This window comes from Colius striatus, chromosome 4 (assembly GCF_028858725.1).
Source record: "Colius striatus isolate bColStr4 chromosome 4, bColStr4.1.hap1, whole genome shotgun sequence".
Taxonomy (NCBI): Eukaryota; Metazoa; Chordata; class Aves; order Coliiformes; family Coliidae; genus Colius; species Colius striatus.
The window spans coordinates 44036373-44051937 of record NC_084762.1 but is presented as its reverse complement, the minus strand read 5'-3'; the positions used below and the strand labels follow the sequence as shown (position 1 = coordinate 44051937).

At 35.7% G+C, this 15565-nt stretch overlaps 1 protein-coding gene across 7 annotated transcripts in view; it reads left to right on the top strand.

The window, feature by feature from the left end:
- The window catches only part of PTPRM (protein tyrosine phosphatase receptor type M), a 485902-nt gene that overhangs the window by 411830 nt on the left and 58507 nt on the right, over nucleotides 1–15565 (top strand). For all 7 annotated transcript variants that reach the window (XM_061994840.1, XM_061994837.1, XM_061994836.1 and 4 more), the window contains one exon: nucleotides 10893–10980. In XM_061994840.1, the coding sequence (XP_061850824.1) occupies nucleotides 10893–10980 (88 nt within the window). The remainder of the gene's footprint in view (nucleotides 1–10892; nucleotides 10981–15565) is intronic.

Here is a 15565-nt window from a genome sequence, read left to right as displayed (position 1 = left end):
ACCTTCATTAGTATTTATAGATATCTAAATGGTGGGTGTCAGGAGGTTGGGACATTTCTTTTTCTATTCTATCTAGCAACAGGACAAGGGGTAATGGGATGAAGCTGGAACACAAAAAGTTCCATTTAAACATAAGAGAAAACCATTTCACCATGAGAGCGATGGAGCCCTGGCACAGGCTGCCCAGGGAGGCTGTGGAGTCTCCTTCCTTGGAGATCTTCAAGACCTGCCTGGACATGTTCCTATGCGACCTGATCTAAGTGAACCTGCTTTTGCAGGGGGATTGGACTCGATGATCTCTAAAAGTCCCTTCCAACCCCTACCATTCTGTGATTCTATGATTCATGGCCTTGCCATATTGTCCTATAGAAAACAAACCATCTTGTCAAACAATGGCACATTTCTTCCCTTTTTTGATGGAGTCTGTTTTCTGTGAAATTTCATTTGGTTCATTATTTTCCTAAACTGTACTGCTACTTGTATATGACAAATGTGAAATACTAACACAGTAGGAAAGACATCCTTTCTGCATGTCTGCCCAATAATTAAATGCTGGCACTCAAATTGCCATCTCCATCATTATTGATGGAGATTATTTTTTTTCTGTTACTTAGTCCAATACTTGTTTTACTTACAGAGTATATTCTCTGAATTTATGCCATGTGAGTGATAAGGAGGAAGAGGAGACATTTACACTGGGACATTCAGGGACCTCCCTTGTATAGCTCAAGGTCAATACAAATTTAGAAAACTTCTCAAAGCTCTTTGAAAGTTTCCCAGACATCGGGAGTATACTAGCTGATTACACGGAAATACAAATATCCATTGTTAAGCTCCTGTGTGTACATGCTATAGTGAAACTGTCACTTGTGTATGGTATGATTCAACTTTTCTGTTGAGAAAATACTAGTACCACATATCTGATGCTAGTTTAATGATACAGTATACAGTGAGCATGCTAAAAATTATTAGGTTAACAATTGACAACAACACTTGTCTTCATTGTCAATTCCTTTACTACTGCTATTATTTTTATTCTGATTATATATGATCTTAAATAGTCTGTATTATTCTTCCAATAGTTTCTCAGAGAGATGTGAAATTGTCTAGGACCACCACCATCTTTTTTCCAAGTTTTTGCCACACCACTCTTTTCCACTAAAATGTGTAGTTGTCCAAAGAGAATATCACTGACAGGAAGCAATTATAGAGTGAGAACCTACAGGATAATGTCTAGGAAAATGAAACAGAACTTTAAAAAAAAAGAGCCAGGAATCTTGAATAGTTAAGTAGCAGGAGCTCCCATCACTGTGGAAGCACTCAGTGACTCTACTGTGACCCATTACTTCTCTCCTCCAAGCAGAACAGTGTAGCAAATGATAGGCACAGGGACTGGATGCCAGCCAGGAAGAGTGGGGCACAGACACATAGCTTTAGGTAGATCTTTTTCTTTAGAACAAGGAAAATGCTGGGCTAGCCTAGCATAGTGAAGCCTAGGAGAATGAATAATTGGCTCTATGTGCTAGCAAATACTGTGTTTGCAAATAAGCAAAGCAGACATCAAGGTACCAGAGTTTCCTGTGAAGATCAAAAATGTAATGAACCAGCAAAATGAAGTGCAATCTTTTTTTTGAAAGGGGACTACAAGAAGACCACTATCTATTTTAGACCACCCTACTGCGTCTACTTTCCTTGAAAACTACTATCTTATCCACTGGGAAAAACGACAGTGTGCAAAACATCTGTGTTCCCTCTGCACACACCAGTGTACTCAGGCTTTTATCTTGTAGTTTAATGTGATGTCAGTGTTGCCCTATAGCAGAATTAAAATCTTATTATGTGAGGTTTATTTCTTTCTTATCTTCTCTCTGAACTATATTAACTAGAGCAGCCTAGATGCACTCATGAAAACCCTTGAGGCTCTTAGTGAGCAGTATCTGAAGGGTGCTTTATCACCTCTGAAAGGTTAGATCAGCTGCATGTACATTACAACTTAGATAACGATAGGAGAGGTTTTGTTCACTTTTCAAATTCAACATTTGTTTACTTTTATTTCAATTCTCCACGTGCTGTTTTCTGTTGCTTCAGGTAATTTTATTGTGTTCAAGGTTTTTCCAAATTGTGTGGCTCTAAACCAGAAACAGCTTGTCTTTACAAGGGATTTGAAGATGTTATCAGGTTTTCTATGCACGGGTCAGATAATAATTTAGAGTCAGACAGTTCTTGTGAATTCTGAGCTCAGTACACTGTCTCAATTACAGTGATTCATTCAGATAAAATCAGGCAAAAGTATTACTCAATTAGCTAGAAATGTTTCAGAAGTCACCTTTCTTATCAGCTTACGTCTCCACAAGTGCAATGGTGATCACCTTTCGTTAGAAGTATCTTCAGCAAGCAGATGACAGATGTGCACAGGTATTTAATAAATAGTACTTCTTAAATAATACAACTGCTTAAAGAGTAGTGTCCCAACCTACAGTGTCAATCAAGTCACGGAAAATAAGTATTTTGCTATGGAAAGTAGATATTGTACACTTAATCCAGAAAGAGTTTCCTGGAGTCCTTAAGCCTTGTTTTTGTGCATTATGTAGCCCATATAGGCAATGAGTGGAGTAGCTCTCATCAATCAGTACATAAAACATGAGCGAACAGAGGTTTATAATACTACAACACAAAGCTTACTGCTTCAGTTAAATGTGCACTATTGTTTTTCTTCTGTCGACCAAAAAAAAATATTCTTCTCTCTCATTGTAATTTTTTTTCTATTTTTCTTTTTTTTTTCCCCCTTTTTTGTTAGATTTTAAATGAATTGCAAACTCTTCACTATTGGAAAAAAAATATGTAGTTCGTGGCTACTTTTTTCATAGTACATTGTATCTTTATGCTCTGCTTAGAAACATTTCATTGGCTCTTTGAAGCTGATCCCTGGGGCAAAGTTTTACTATTTTTAAAGTAAATTAAATATCACAGTGCTAGGAAAAATGGACTAGGATCAGAAGAAATATTTAAATCATCTATTAGTTTTTTGAATTAATATTTAAAGTGCACAGAAAGATCTCAAATAATATTCTCAAAGCTCAAAGTACCTAATATTTTGCAAAACCCATCTGCACTGCTAACATTCTGAGTTCAACAGAGAAAATCTAGGAGTGATGTACTTCTGAGTTCTAAGCAATATTGTGGAAGGAATGTTTTGCTTGGCAGAAAGGCACTCAAAAAGATTTCTTGATTAAAAATTGGAAACAAAAAGCAAGAAGAGACTCCACATTCTAATAGAGTAGCAATGCACAGGCATACAGATGTCCTAATGTAAATGTAAGTAACGCTAAACAGATGGAAAGGAAATTTGCAGAGTTGCAGCCAAGGAGGAAAGAGGAGCTAGAGGAAACCACTGCGAGGTAAAATAGGATGTCATTTTCTTTCTTCTGCAAAGCTTATTCAACAGGAAGGAGTCTTTGCAAATAGTGCAGATCTGTGATGCAAAAAATCAAAGTCTGTGGCACCATTAACAATGGTGCACCATTAACAAGCTGCAATATTGCAGCTTGCACACTCTGGGAGTTCTAAGGATCTGTCATTGTGACTACACTTTTTTTGTCTATACTTTACATCCCATTGTAAGACAACTGCTATGAAAAAGCAGAACACTGAGACATTGGAAAAAGAAGTGATTACATTGATAATTTGTCAGCCAATAGCTATTTTGGCTACCTTATCCTCTAATACAGGAAAGTGAGGGGAGTTTTCAAAGATGGCGATGAAAGAGGCACATTATCATTATAATATTTAACAATAAATAGTAATAGCTATAATAACAGTATTGTTAACTTTCTTGAATTGTCATAGATGGTTCTAATGGTACCTTGGATACCTGCAGTAGCTCAGAGTTGATGTCTCAACTTTCACTTAATATCTTAAGATACCTCTCTTTTTTGGCCTTAATCAAACTATGTCATGGTGATCAATCTGAGTATTTTCCTTCTGTAGAAGTTAATTGAGATATTTAAATGTGACCCTTCCAAAGACAGTACAAAAAAGTAAACTTAGAAACCTTATCCACAAGTTCAGTGAACTATATATAACCTTGAGTCCTGCTCCTTTTGAGTAACACTTGTTTCTTGGTAAACAGGAATACCTATTAAGAAATACCTAACTCTGCACCATCTTTTACTCATGTAGTGTGCAATTAACACATGTAAGTGTCTCCTTTGGAACAACATAGGGAGGAAGCAAGGAGTTACTGAATAATCAAGCTGATAATTTTGTTCAGAAGAGATGGATAGTGCTTATGTGACGATCAATGTCCTTCTGTATTTTGCCGGAAAAGATTTCTTATCAAAACACAGAAGTAGTTAGTATTCAGTGTAGCCTCTATTCATTCACTTTATGTTTACAGACATTACAGTCATGAGTATTGCTCAGGTTCTCTGTCTTTTTGAAAATGTACAAACTGCGATAGTTGTGAACAGTACTTTTAATTGCATATTGTGTTAAAGAAAGGGGAGGAGGAACAGCAAAATATGAAAATCCCTAACACTGTACATGAAAACTATTCATTAAATCCTCCAAAAACAGGGAATCTATTTTTCATGAGAGGAAATAAGCACTACTTGAGACCAGCTTTTTTTTTTAAGCACAAATTAAAAATAATATATCCTGCACATTTGTTACAATGCAAGTGTGCATATTCTACCCAGAGGATCCTTTCTATTAAAAAAAAAAGATCATAAAATCCCATCAACATACTATATTTTTCTGCTGGAGATAAATCGGGAAGATTAATGAGGTTAAGTTATTGCTATCTAGTATGCCAGGGAATAAGTTTCTAAATTAGAATTTTAATTGTATGTTCTATTGCAGTCCTCTTACTAATTCACATTTCACCATATTTCTAAAATCTTTCCTTATATGGAAGTCTTAAAGAATTGTAAAGGAATGAAAGTAATGGAGTTTTTAAAACTTAAGTAGGTAAAAGGGAAATGGCTCCAAAAGCCTGTAAAACTAGGTTATCAAATTTTTAGGGAGTTCTACCAAACCTATAAAGATTTCTATTCCTGCTCTTGAGTTGTACAAGTGAACTTCAGGTGTGGCAGTGTTAGATATCAATATATAAACAGATCTCATAAAAAGGTTCTTTTATAAAATATATATGGAATTATTCTTACTTAGTTATTACAGAAGTGTTCCATAACACTTTCTTTTGCAGTATTTCCATGATTTAAGACCAAAAGACAGTTTGGAGACCAAATGTACTCAGCTACCAAAATATTGGCAATCACAGGTATATGCAATTTTACAAACTACACGAATTCCCTGTTCTGCGGGAGGGGAGTCGAGTGGGTCTATGTGGTTGTTCCAGACATGCCATGTGTTCTACAGTGTCTCTCAGGAGGCCTTCTCTCTCATCTTCTGGATCCTTTCCCTGAGCAGCCCAGGTGTGCCAACACCTTCACAACTTTTACAGTAACTGACAAATCACTTTCACTTAACTTCTCTGTTCTTGTAACTGATCCACACCAATACAATGATAGAACCAGTACTATATTTTGTCTTATCACATGATTTTAGTTCTTTTTACTATTTTGTTTTTAAATCTGAATGGTGAGTCATGCTGCAATTAGGTACCTTAATGAGGTAATCGTTGCCCTTCCATTTCAACATTTAATGTAGGCAATGACTATACTGGTCTCAAAAGACTAGAAGGACTTTTGCTTTCCTACTCTTCTTGAGTGCAATGTAGACCAACCTAAATGCACCCAAGAAGGAAAAGCTTTGGTTTCTTGCCTCTGGCTATGCAAGCCTTTATGAACGGTTTTTTTTCATATCGGTTCAAGGAACAATTTTAGAGAGTAGTTGTATATTGGACTATAACTGGGTATCTGCTTTAAAAGTGACCTGCACCTTTTATCTGACAGTCAGGAAACCTTATGTTGACAATCAGATTAATTTTTCCAGAAAATTCCAAACAGAACAAAGAAGTTGTGATGATAACATTAATATATTCTACTTGCAACAGACTTTATTGGCTTTTTTCTTCCATGTTCAGACCTAGGTTACAGTAACACACTGGTAAGTGCTTTATAACCGCTGAAGGCAGTTTACATTGATTAGATAGATTTTCACAGGGGCTCTTGCAGCAGACAGTTTTCAAGGGCAAGCATAGTGAAATGTTTTTTAAAATTCCATTATTTAAAAACTGGACAGAATTCTCAGTGATTGAAGCTGACAGAGAAGAAAAAGCTGATGGTGAATATATTCTCTGGTGGCGTGCTGTCATCCACAAATGCCTTCATTGACCAAAGCAATGATTGAAGTATGAAGAGCTGCTTGCATACAGTGGAGTTGCTGTCAGTGAAATCATTTACCACTGCTCACAAACACTCAGGGTGATCTGTTACTTGCAGGTGACACATTTGCAATGATAAAATCTCTCCTCAAAGTGACTATGAGATTAAAAATATTGTTTCATAGCTTGGACCTCTCTGCAGATTTCTTTGATGTAACTATCAATGACGCTTCTTAAATCCTTCTTAATTCCTTAATACTCAGCTATAACAAAGTGAATGTGATTGTTTCAATTTTCTGTTTGGAAAAAAAAATAGTTAGTGTTGTTAAGTAGTGTAGTGGTTTTGCCTGGTCCAGACACCTAGCTTAACTGCAACTCAAAGAACCTATGGTAGAAATGTGTCTTCTATATCTAATTAAGTTAAGACAAGGACTTTCATAGGACGACTATTCATTGTCTGGTCTGGCCTAAAGTAGACCATGTGCCTAACTCTCTGCATTTAGCTTAAAAACAAATCCAGAAGCACTTATAACTGAATAGGTAAAGTTGCTCATTTTGCTCGAGTACGTCTTAAAGGAATTACATAGAAATAACAATGAAAAAAGGGAGGTTGTCAGTGAAGAAATTTAGGGTCAGTCGGGAGTATCAGTCATACATTTAAAAGCAAATCCACAGATGAAATTTAAGATTGTTACACAGTGAAATATGTGTCTCTTTGTACCTATGAAAAATATTCCTGCTTATTAAGTAGGCAGAGCAAGATTTATGATGTCTTTAACTTCTCATTTCATTGCTTGTAGAAGCTTGCATTTTGTAAATGACATCATAGGAGATGGCACTGCTGTCACCTGTCAGCTGTGAAGTATTGTTTGAAAAGTATGGCTTTGGGTTTAATAATAAAAATAGTATTTTCACTCAACATTGTACATTTGTAGATCTTAAAGTGCCTTAAAAGATATGTTGTTTCTCCTACATGTTGCCAAAAATGACCATCAACAGAGCTGCAAATTGTATCGTGAGGATCTCGCTCTATTCTCCTTGTTCCAGCCTCTTCAAAATGTACTTTTATTTAGGTCCTTTCCAATATTTTCTGGTCTTATGAATTTTTAAATGAGGAAAGAGAATAATTTTAAAAATCTGTATTTGCGATGATTACCTCCCCCTCTCATTTGAGCTATTGCGGTTATTTGCTAGTCTGAGGGTCACAGTGAATTAGCCCTTGGCAAATATTTAATTTTTAATAGAAACCACTGTAGCATTGAGTTAAAGCAAGCAAAAGCTTCACATTCATCCTAAGATGATCCTGCAGCTGCATCACTGACCAGTTCTCATGTTGCATATGCAGCAGTTCTGTATAATTCTGGGGTTTTTTTCAGAAACTGTTTTATCGTGATCATTGAAATATTTTCTAATAACATAATGACAGTTGATGTTACTTACTGAAGTGTCTGCTGTAACAACAGCTGGTGTTTCATTTTTCAAGTAGGTCATGAAGGCTGTGTAGCCATGGTTTTGTGTGACTTGAGTTAAATAAATACTTACTTTAAATTATTTGAGAAATGTCCTACACTCATTTTCAGTTCTCCCTTGCCTTTGCCAGGCATTTGATGAAGCGATGCTTCTTTAGGGGCATATTTCTTCCTAGTAGTCCACATTTTTAGGAAACTTTTAAGGATGTATTAGAACGAGTAACCACTAAGATAATGTCTGGCCTGCTGTGCAGTAGTATCCCTGAAAAGTAATGTCAGGAAAGTCATTAAAAAATTCTTTAATTAAACATGTATTTCACATAAGTAAAGGAAGATCTAACATATCATCCGTCATGAGGTACCTACTCTGTTCTTTACTTGTGACACAATTGGGATTTCTCCTTATAATTCATCGTGGACTATGGTTCTGTTGTGATTTGTGCAATGGCAGCAAATGGGGAATTTAAGAAGTTACACTCCAGCTGTCTTTTCAATAACCGTTTCTTTTTATGCTTTTGCACTCTTGCTTCAAATTATCTTTTCTGCACACTTCTCACTGAAATACTTGTACGTAACCCAAAATTACTTGTATTGAAAAATGGATCTACATAAATTACCTCCTTTATCTCTATGTGATAGGTCTTATTTCATTCACTAATTTATGAATAAAAAAACCAAAGGCAAATATGTATCTGGACATCTTTTTCTATGGTACATTTTTGATAAAGATAATGAAGTCAATATGCAGTAGCTAGAAATGTAAATCTATCTCCTGGTTTTTGTCATTGTGTGAGCTTGATAGAAATGTATTCTAAAGAACAGAAGTATCTATGTTGCAGATATATTATTAGGAGATATTTTATCTGTAAGGCTCATTAAGCTTATCATTGTTTTTAGAAGTTCCAAACAAGTGGGAGAAACTGAAACCATACTTTAGCCTATTGTATATGTTCCCTGCATTCAATACCATGCAAATCTTTCCCTGTAGTCTCCAGAGATTTACTTTGATCGACTGGTTTAAACCAATTTTATAAAAGTTCATTAGTGAGACAGGAAGAAGTGAGAAGTCCCTAGAAGTATATTTGTATCCTCCATATTTCAAGGTATAGTCTTAGAATCTGTTATCAGCATGACTGTTTCTCTGTAACAGCATATGTAATTCTGAGTGAATTAAGCTCCAAACCACCTTCTGGGTAATGTCTTGTGGATCAATTCTGTGAGCTAGGATCAAGCAGAAGGATTGTAAGAAAAACCACAGTTCTCTGTAGTGTAATCCTGAAATGCAAAATCCTGAGGAAGATATATAGGATCAGGTTTTAGGTTGAATGAATGATTTGTATTGTTTTGCCTTTGGAGCTTTGCTGCTGACCATCTCTATTTTGCCTTTAACTATGTTTATTTGTTCATGATCCAGTGTGTTCTGAGCATAGGTGTGAACTTTACAAGAAGTGAAGACAGAGAGACCAATTCCCTGTGCAGTTCATTTTGGCTTTGGATTTATAGGTTTCCACTTCTCTATCCTGGCAGTAATTTGCGTTTCTAAGAACTGTACCCAATGATGATATGCCATGAATAAGGAGAAACTTATTTATATCAGTCTATTTCAATAATTTCAATTTACAAACCTTTAAAAATTTTCTAAGCAAATGTGGAGAGATGAAGGACAAGCAAATGGAAGCCTTTTGACAAGGCTTCTGTTTTTTTGAAGTTAATATTTACAAACTTTTTTGAAATAATCCATATATTCTCAGGTTTTCATATCATAAGTTGGAAAACAGAAATCTAGTGAATTTACTAAAACAAAATTCATTTTAGACACTGAATACTCCCGTGTTCCATAGACTTTAGCAAGAGATCAAAGATTTATTTTGATTTTTATGCTCTTTACTGATGGAAATTATTGGGATTTGAACAACAAGGCATTTCAAGTATGAGGGCAAAGGATGCTAGTGGTAGTCCATTTAATGCACATTATCTATTTTAGACCACTCAGAATGTGTTCAGGTCTGAAAAATCTGAAGTTTTCCCTATTTAGTTTGGGACTTAAGCCATTTTGGCTTCTGTTACCAGAAAAGTAATTCATGTACCTTAATGCCCCTCTTAAATCAGAAGATTTAATCGACCAATCATTCTAGTAAAAATATCAAAATGTGTTAAGACTGGCCATTGTCCTGACAGAATTCCAGTGGCTTGTTTGGCAACTATTTTTAACACAAAATTAATATTTCAATATAAAATTAGAAAATGCATCTACAAGATATGATTTACAGATACAATGAGTAAATTAAGAAATTGTGCAAATGTTTTTTATGCCACAGAATGCACAGGACAGAAAGGACATAGCAACTTGCTTGCTGCTCTTTTGGCAGCTCATGTATTTTATTAGTGTAAAAATATATATTTAGCACCTTCAACTTTCTTATTTACATTAAATTTATTACTACAGCACAGAGATTGAGTGAATATTAGATTATATCTTTCACAAAATCACATTACTTTTATCCTCTCAGAAAGTATTAATTTGATGATATCATAAAGTATCTAAAAATTAAATATACATACACGCTAGTTGAATCCAAATTTTATTAAATGCCTATAAATGTTTAAATACATGAGATCATGTGCCAAGAAGTAACCAAAACTTGTAGAGATGTCAAAAATAAAATCTGTCAGTGTTTATTTCTGCACTCAAATACTGGACCAACTCCAACACTGGTGGTGATACTCCTTCAGCTTCATGTGTGTGTATGAGAACTATGCAGAGAATTTGGGTAGCACAAGTGAAGGACTCCTAATGTTGCCAGCATGCAACTTTGTAAAGATTTAATAGCACTTCACGTACAAATAATTGTTCTTACTAATCTCATGTCAAATTTTAGGTAACGTAGACTCACTGAAACATTGGGGTTGGAAAAGACCTTTAAGGTCATCTAGTCCAGCCATTAACCCAACACTACTGTGTCTACCACCATCTGGAGCTACGCATAGAGACTCATATTTTTGCCCAAGAAAAGAATCAGTTAAATGACACTTCAACAACAATACCCAGAAGTACTGTTTGCCTTTCTCCTTGGTTTATCCATAAGCTAACAGCTACCGTGTGCTTTTCTTAATGTCACTTTCTTTCATTTTTTTAGAGTTTCTTTGAAGGACAGTCTGCACCATGGGATTCAGCTAAGAAAGATGAGAACAGAATGAAAAACAGATATGGGAATATCATTGCATGTAAGTGTTGACAACATAATTGTGCACTGTGATAACATCCCTTCAGAATTAGGTAAGAATGACCACCAGCCTCATGCTCACATCAGGCTTATTTTCCTCTTTTCTAATTAAGAAGATAAAAGTGAAGGAAGTCGTTACTGGATTTTTTTTTGAGAAAACTGTCAGATGTAATGCATTTTCGTAACTAGTCTTCTGTATACCTTCCATCCTATGGTCCACATTTAGTTAATGGAGAATGGCATCTTTAACAAGTACTCAGCTATTACAGCTCCGAAACTGCTCCTGACAGCTCAATGAAAGAGTACCTGTGATCACATCAATACCTTGATATTGGGTTCTGGATATTGCAGGAGTGCCCAATACTGCTACTTAAGTATTTATTAAGAACAGTGACAGCTATCCTGACTTACCCTCTTAATACTAGAAAGACTCTAAAAAAAAAACCCCAGAATCTATATGTTTTACTTAAAAATGCCAAGCTTGGTAAAGATCAGATATACTAATAAGTAACTTGAGGAGATAATAGCATACTTTGCTGAATGACTTCTACATCTGACGTGGTAAAATTGTAAAACATGGCAAGAGAAGCTGTTCAAGGATATGAGGGCAGAAAATATATAAAATTTGCTTAAATTATATTATTATTTACACACTGGTATTGTTGCACTTAAAGGGTAAGTTCCCAGTGTGTGTGTAGTAGAAGATCCCTTCCCTGATTGTTCATTCAAAATCTAAGTTTAAGATACAAGGCGTATGCGTTTCTACCAGCCAGCCAGATAACTGTGAAGCAAATATAAGCAGAGAGATAATCATCAATCACGGCATGTCAGAAGTTTTATAAACATGAATATGAACAATGGCCTTCAAAGAGGGAACTGCTAGAGTTTAGAAATCACGTGTAACCCTAGGTACATGGGACAGCATAGAATAATTAACAGTGCTGACTGTCAGAACATTTGGAGGACCTATGGAAGGAGTATGTGGTGCATATTTATACTGCCTAACTTCAGCACCCAATCTAGGTACTTGTCCAGTTACAGAACTACCTTGTTTTTGTCATCAGGGAATCACATAGTCTTGACATAGAAGAGGGCAGCTTTTCTAGGGAAATTGTTCTGAAATGGAGGCCCTTTGAATGCTTCTGAATCACCACCCCACAAAGTGCTTGCATGACCAATCTAGAGGGACCAACTCCTAGTTTAATGACCTACAGTAGGTGGTATGAATAGGCCCTTATTACACTGTTGTCCAGCTGGGCTGAGACAGTCTGAAAAAAGAAAACAGCTCTGTAACTTGCTGCAGAAGGAGAACCTGCAGGAAATGCTTGGGGAGGAAGAGACAAGATAAGCAAGAAATGCTATCTGCTGTATCATTTTGAATTAACATGTATTTTGGATCTATGCTCTGGTACTTATGGAAAAAAGCATAGGGAATATCGTGACAGGTTGGAGCCTGTGCTGAAGAAGATATTAGCTAAATGTGGTTTTGTTTGTTTCCCTTCAAGTAATCTTTAACGTGTAAAAACCCTATTTTGTGAGGATTTAGCAATATATTAGATGACTGCTATCATTTAAGTAAAAATATTGAAGAATACTAAAAAGTTTTACACTTATCCTTCATTTATAGATTTTTTTCCAGTCCAACCTTATGACAATAGATCTCTTTTATTCAGCTTTAGTGTTGTTAGTCCTCTCTTTAATGTCATGTTAGGTGTCACATTATACTTTGACATCTATTGGTTGAAGAAAGCAGAAGACTACTAGTCCTTTATGTCCGAGGTAATGAAGTGATGAGCAGCCAAGGGAAAACAAGTAAAAGATATTAGATACACAAATCAATGGCAATTACAAGGGATACCAAAGGCCTTCTGAGAGGGCAAATATAACTCAGATCATTTAGATCTCAATTTACTTTTTATGTCCTCGGTATTTAGCAAAGGAGAAGAGTTATATGAAGTTGTTATCAATAACTTCCTATTTATGTGCCTGTGAAAACACAGATAACACAAGTTAAAAATAAGATCCATTAGAGTTAAAGGCAGTATCTTAAAGGAGTGTCTGAAACTGCCCACAGTTTGTCGCCTGTTAAATACATGTATGCAAATGGAGTAGTTAACTGTTCAATTATTTTATGTGGTTTTCTGCTGGATAGATGATTGCTTGTGTCCCAGTCTGAGAGTACAATTATAGTGGTCCATGTTTGAAAATTTGTCCCAGATAGTTGTGTAAAGTATCTGCTTTAGCTGAAAAACATTTTACTAAATTGCCCTTTTATACTGTTTAAAGGCTTAAAAATATGGTGGTTCTGATGCCACTGACTATGGGTACATGATTATAATGAAATGTATATTTTTTTCTGTAAAGCATTTAATGTATTTTTTTTCCATCCATCTGTCCTCTTTGTTTAAATTTTCTCCAAATACTACTGTTACATTATTGCTTGTAGTCATTATTGTTCTCTGAGGGAACTAAAACAATAGCACCAAGTGGCAAGTATTGCAGGAGCTTGTCAAACTGGCAATATGCTTTACATTACCCAAGTGATATGTGTTTAACTGGCTACAAGTGTGCCCTGCCCACTGTTTGAAAGTGGCTGCAACTTGTGAGCCACTGTTTCAACAAGCTGAATCACGATCACAATGCAGTCATCCACAGAAAACATGCTCTTTCTTTACTGAAGACAAAAAGCTTTGCTTTTTCTCATTAGGAACTAAAACCAGCATGAATCTGCCAAATGAGCCTTTGTTTTACCTAAGAAAAATTCTGATTCTGCTGTAGTTGTGTAGAGTTATGCATGGATTTTGGTAAGATCTATTGTTTTTTCCTCAGGAGAGATCTGGAGGCAATTTCAGAATGGGAGGGGTTCTGTATTTTTTTTTTACCTTACTCAATATTGACTAAATGAGAAGAGAATATTGATCTCAGCTTTTAAAAGCGGCTAAAGATTTTAGGTGAGACATTTATAAAAGGCTTGATTTGCAAACAATCAGCAAGGCATATCCCAAGCGAGGGTCATTGGCTAGGCATGCTAATCAGCCAGCTGCTCAAGGGGCTTGTTAGAGATCACAGTCTTCAGGCTGGTGTATACATGTTGTAGGTAATGTGAGGGGAGCAAGAATAAGATGCTTATATTCATCATCTATTACCTTTTTCTACAAAGATAAATGGATTCTAACATAACTAATTTTGAAAGCTTAAGTGATTAGTGCAAAGTCAGATTTGATCTCCTAATAAAGAGTATCAAAATAACAATGAGCTGGAAAAGAGAGTCTTCAAAAGCTACAAAAAATTGTCAAAAGCAGATAAAATATAAAGGAAAGAAATATCCTGGAAATCTTGACAGTTAACCTAGGAGGCTATTTAAGAAGCAACATATATGTTGAAAGAATATATGACTTGTGTACCTCTGATTTAAATCTATTTGACGTAAGCATGAGCATAGACACAGTAACGTTTCTTTTTGTTGACTAAATAATTTTTTTCAAATTAAGAAGTGTTGCCATGCAGTAAGGAGTTCAGTAGAATTTTCAAAGCAATTAACAAAGTGAGTCACTCCAGTTCCACTGCAAAGAAATAGATATTGAGAAGGCCATTACCTGCAGAATCCTAGAAACCTAGCTGAGAATGCAGTACTAGAAAGGATGCATGTGAAAAGAAAACAACGCAAAAAGATAATATGAAGATAGAGATATGAAGTGATTTACTTAGTTTTGCCCAAAGCAAGAATTATTGTAAGGAAAGAATGGAGTAAATAAGAAAAGTAAAAGGAAAGGTGAAGAAAAATATATCACTGCATATTATTTTATTGTATAGAGCAGTCTAAAAGAAATAACAAGAAGCTATATATTTAAGATGTTCCTTAGTGGGAAATTTAAGCTTTTTTTGCCCAATATGGAACACATTGGTGTGGAAGATACCAAAGACAGGATTCAGTTGCCTAAACATAGACATGTAGTGCCATTTCAGGTGATGCAGATCATATGTGCCAGACCAACAAATGTGACACAGTACACATGAGAGACTTGTATTATTCCATAGTTGCAGCTGAACGCTAGGCAATATATCTCAACGTATATAAAGTGGCATGAGATGCCTGTGCTTAGACAAGTGAATCTTGTCCAGAATCATTAAAGAAATAGAAAAGTGGTGATCTTTACTAGCCTGAGTTGTCCTGGTAAGAATGTTTTTAAGGCAGGAAATGCAGGGAATGATGCAGGAAATCATGAAAATGTGGATGAAGACATACCATGAGTCCAAGCAAGCTTGACTTCTGGAGACTACTGACTTCAGCAGAGGTTGGATCCGGTCCCAACACTGTACAAGCAGCTGCCACGTCTGGAGCTTAAAATGCTTGTAATGGATTATCTTTCTTAAGTAAGACAGATTTTTAGAATTAAGGCCCTGTGAGCCAAATCTCTGACTTGAAGAAATTGATAAATAGCTTAGTTAAGCAGAGAATAGCACAGCACTTTGAGAAGCATAGCTTGGTAGGGTGAGACCAGCATGGGTTTGTACTGGAGAGTCACATCTCTGTAAACTTTTCATCTTGGAAAAGTGAATAAAGAGACTGAAAAGAGTGACCTGAT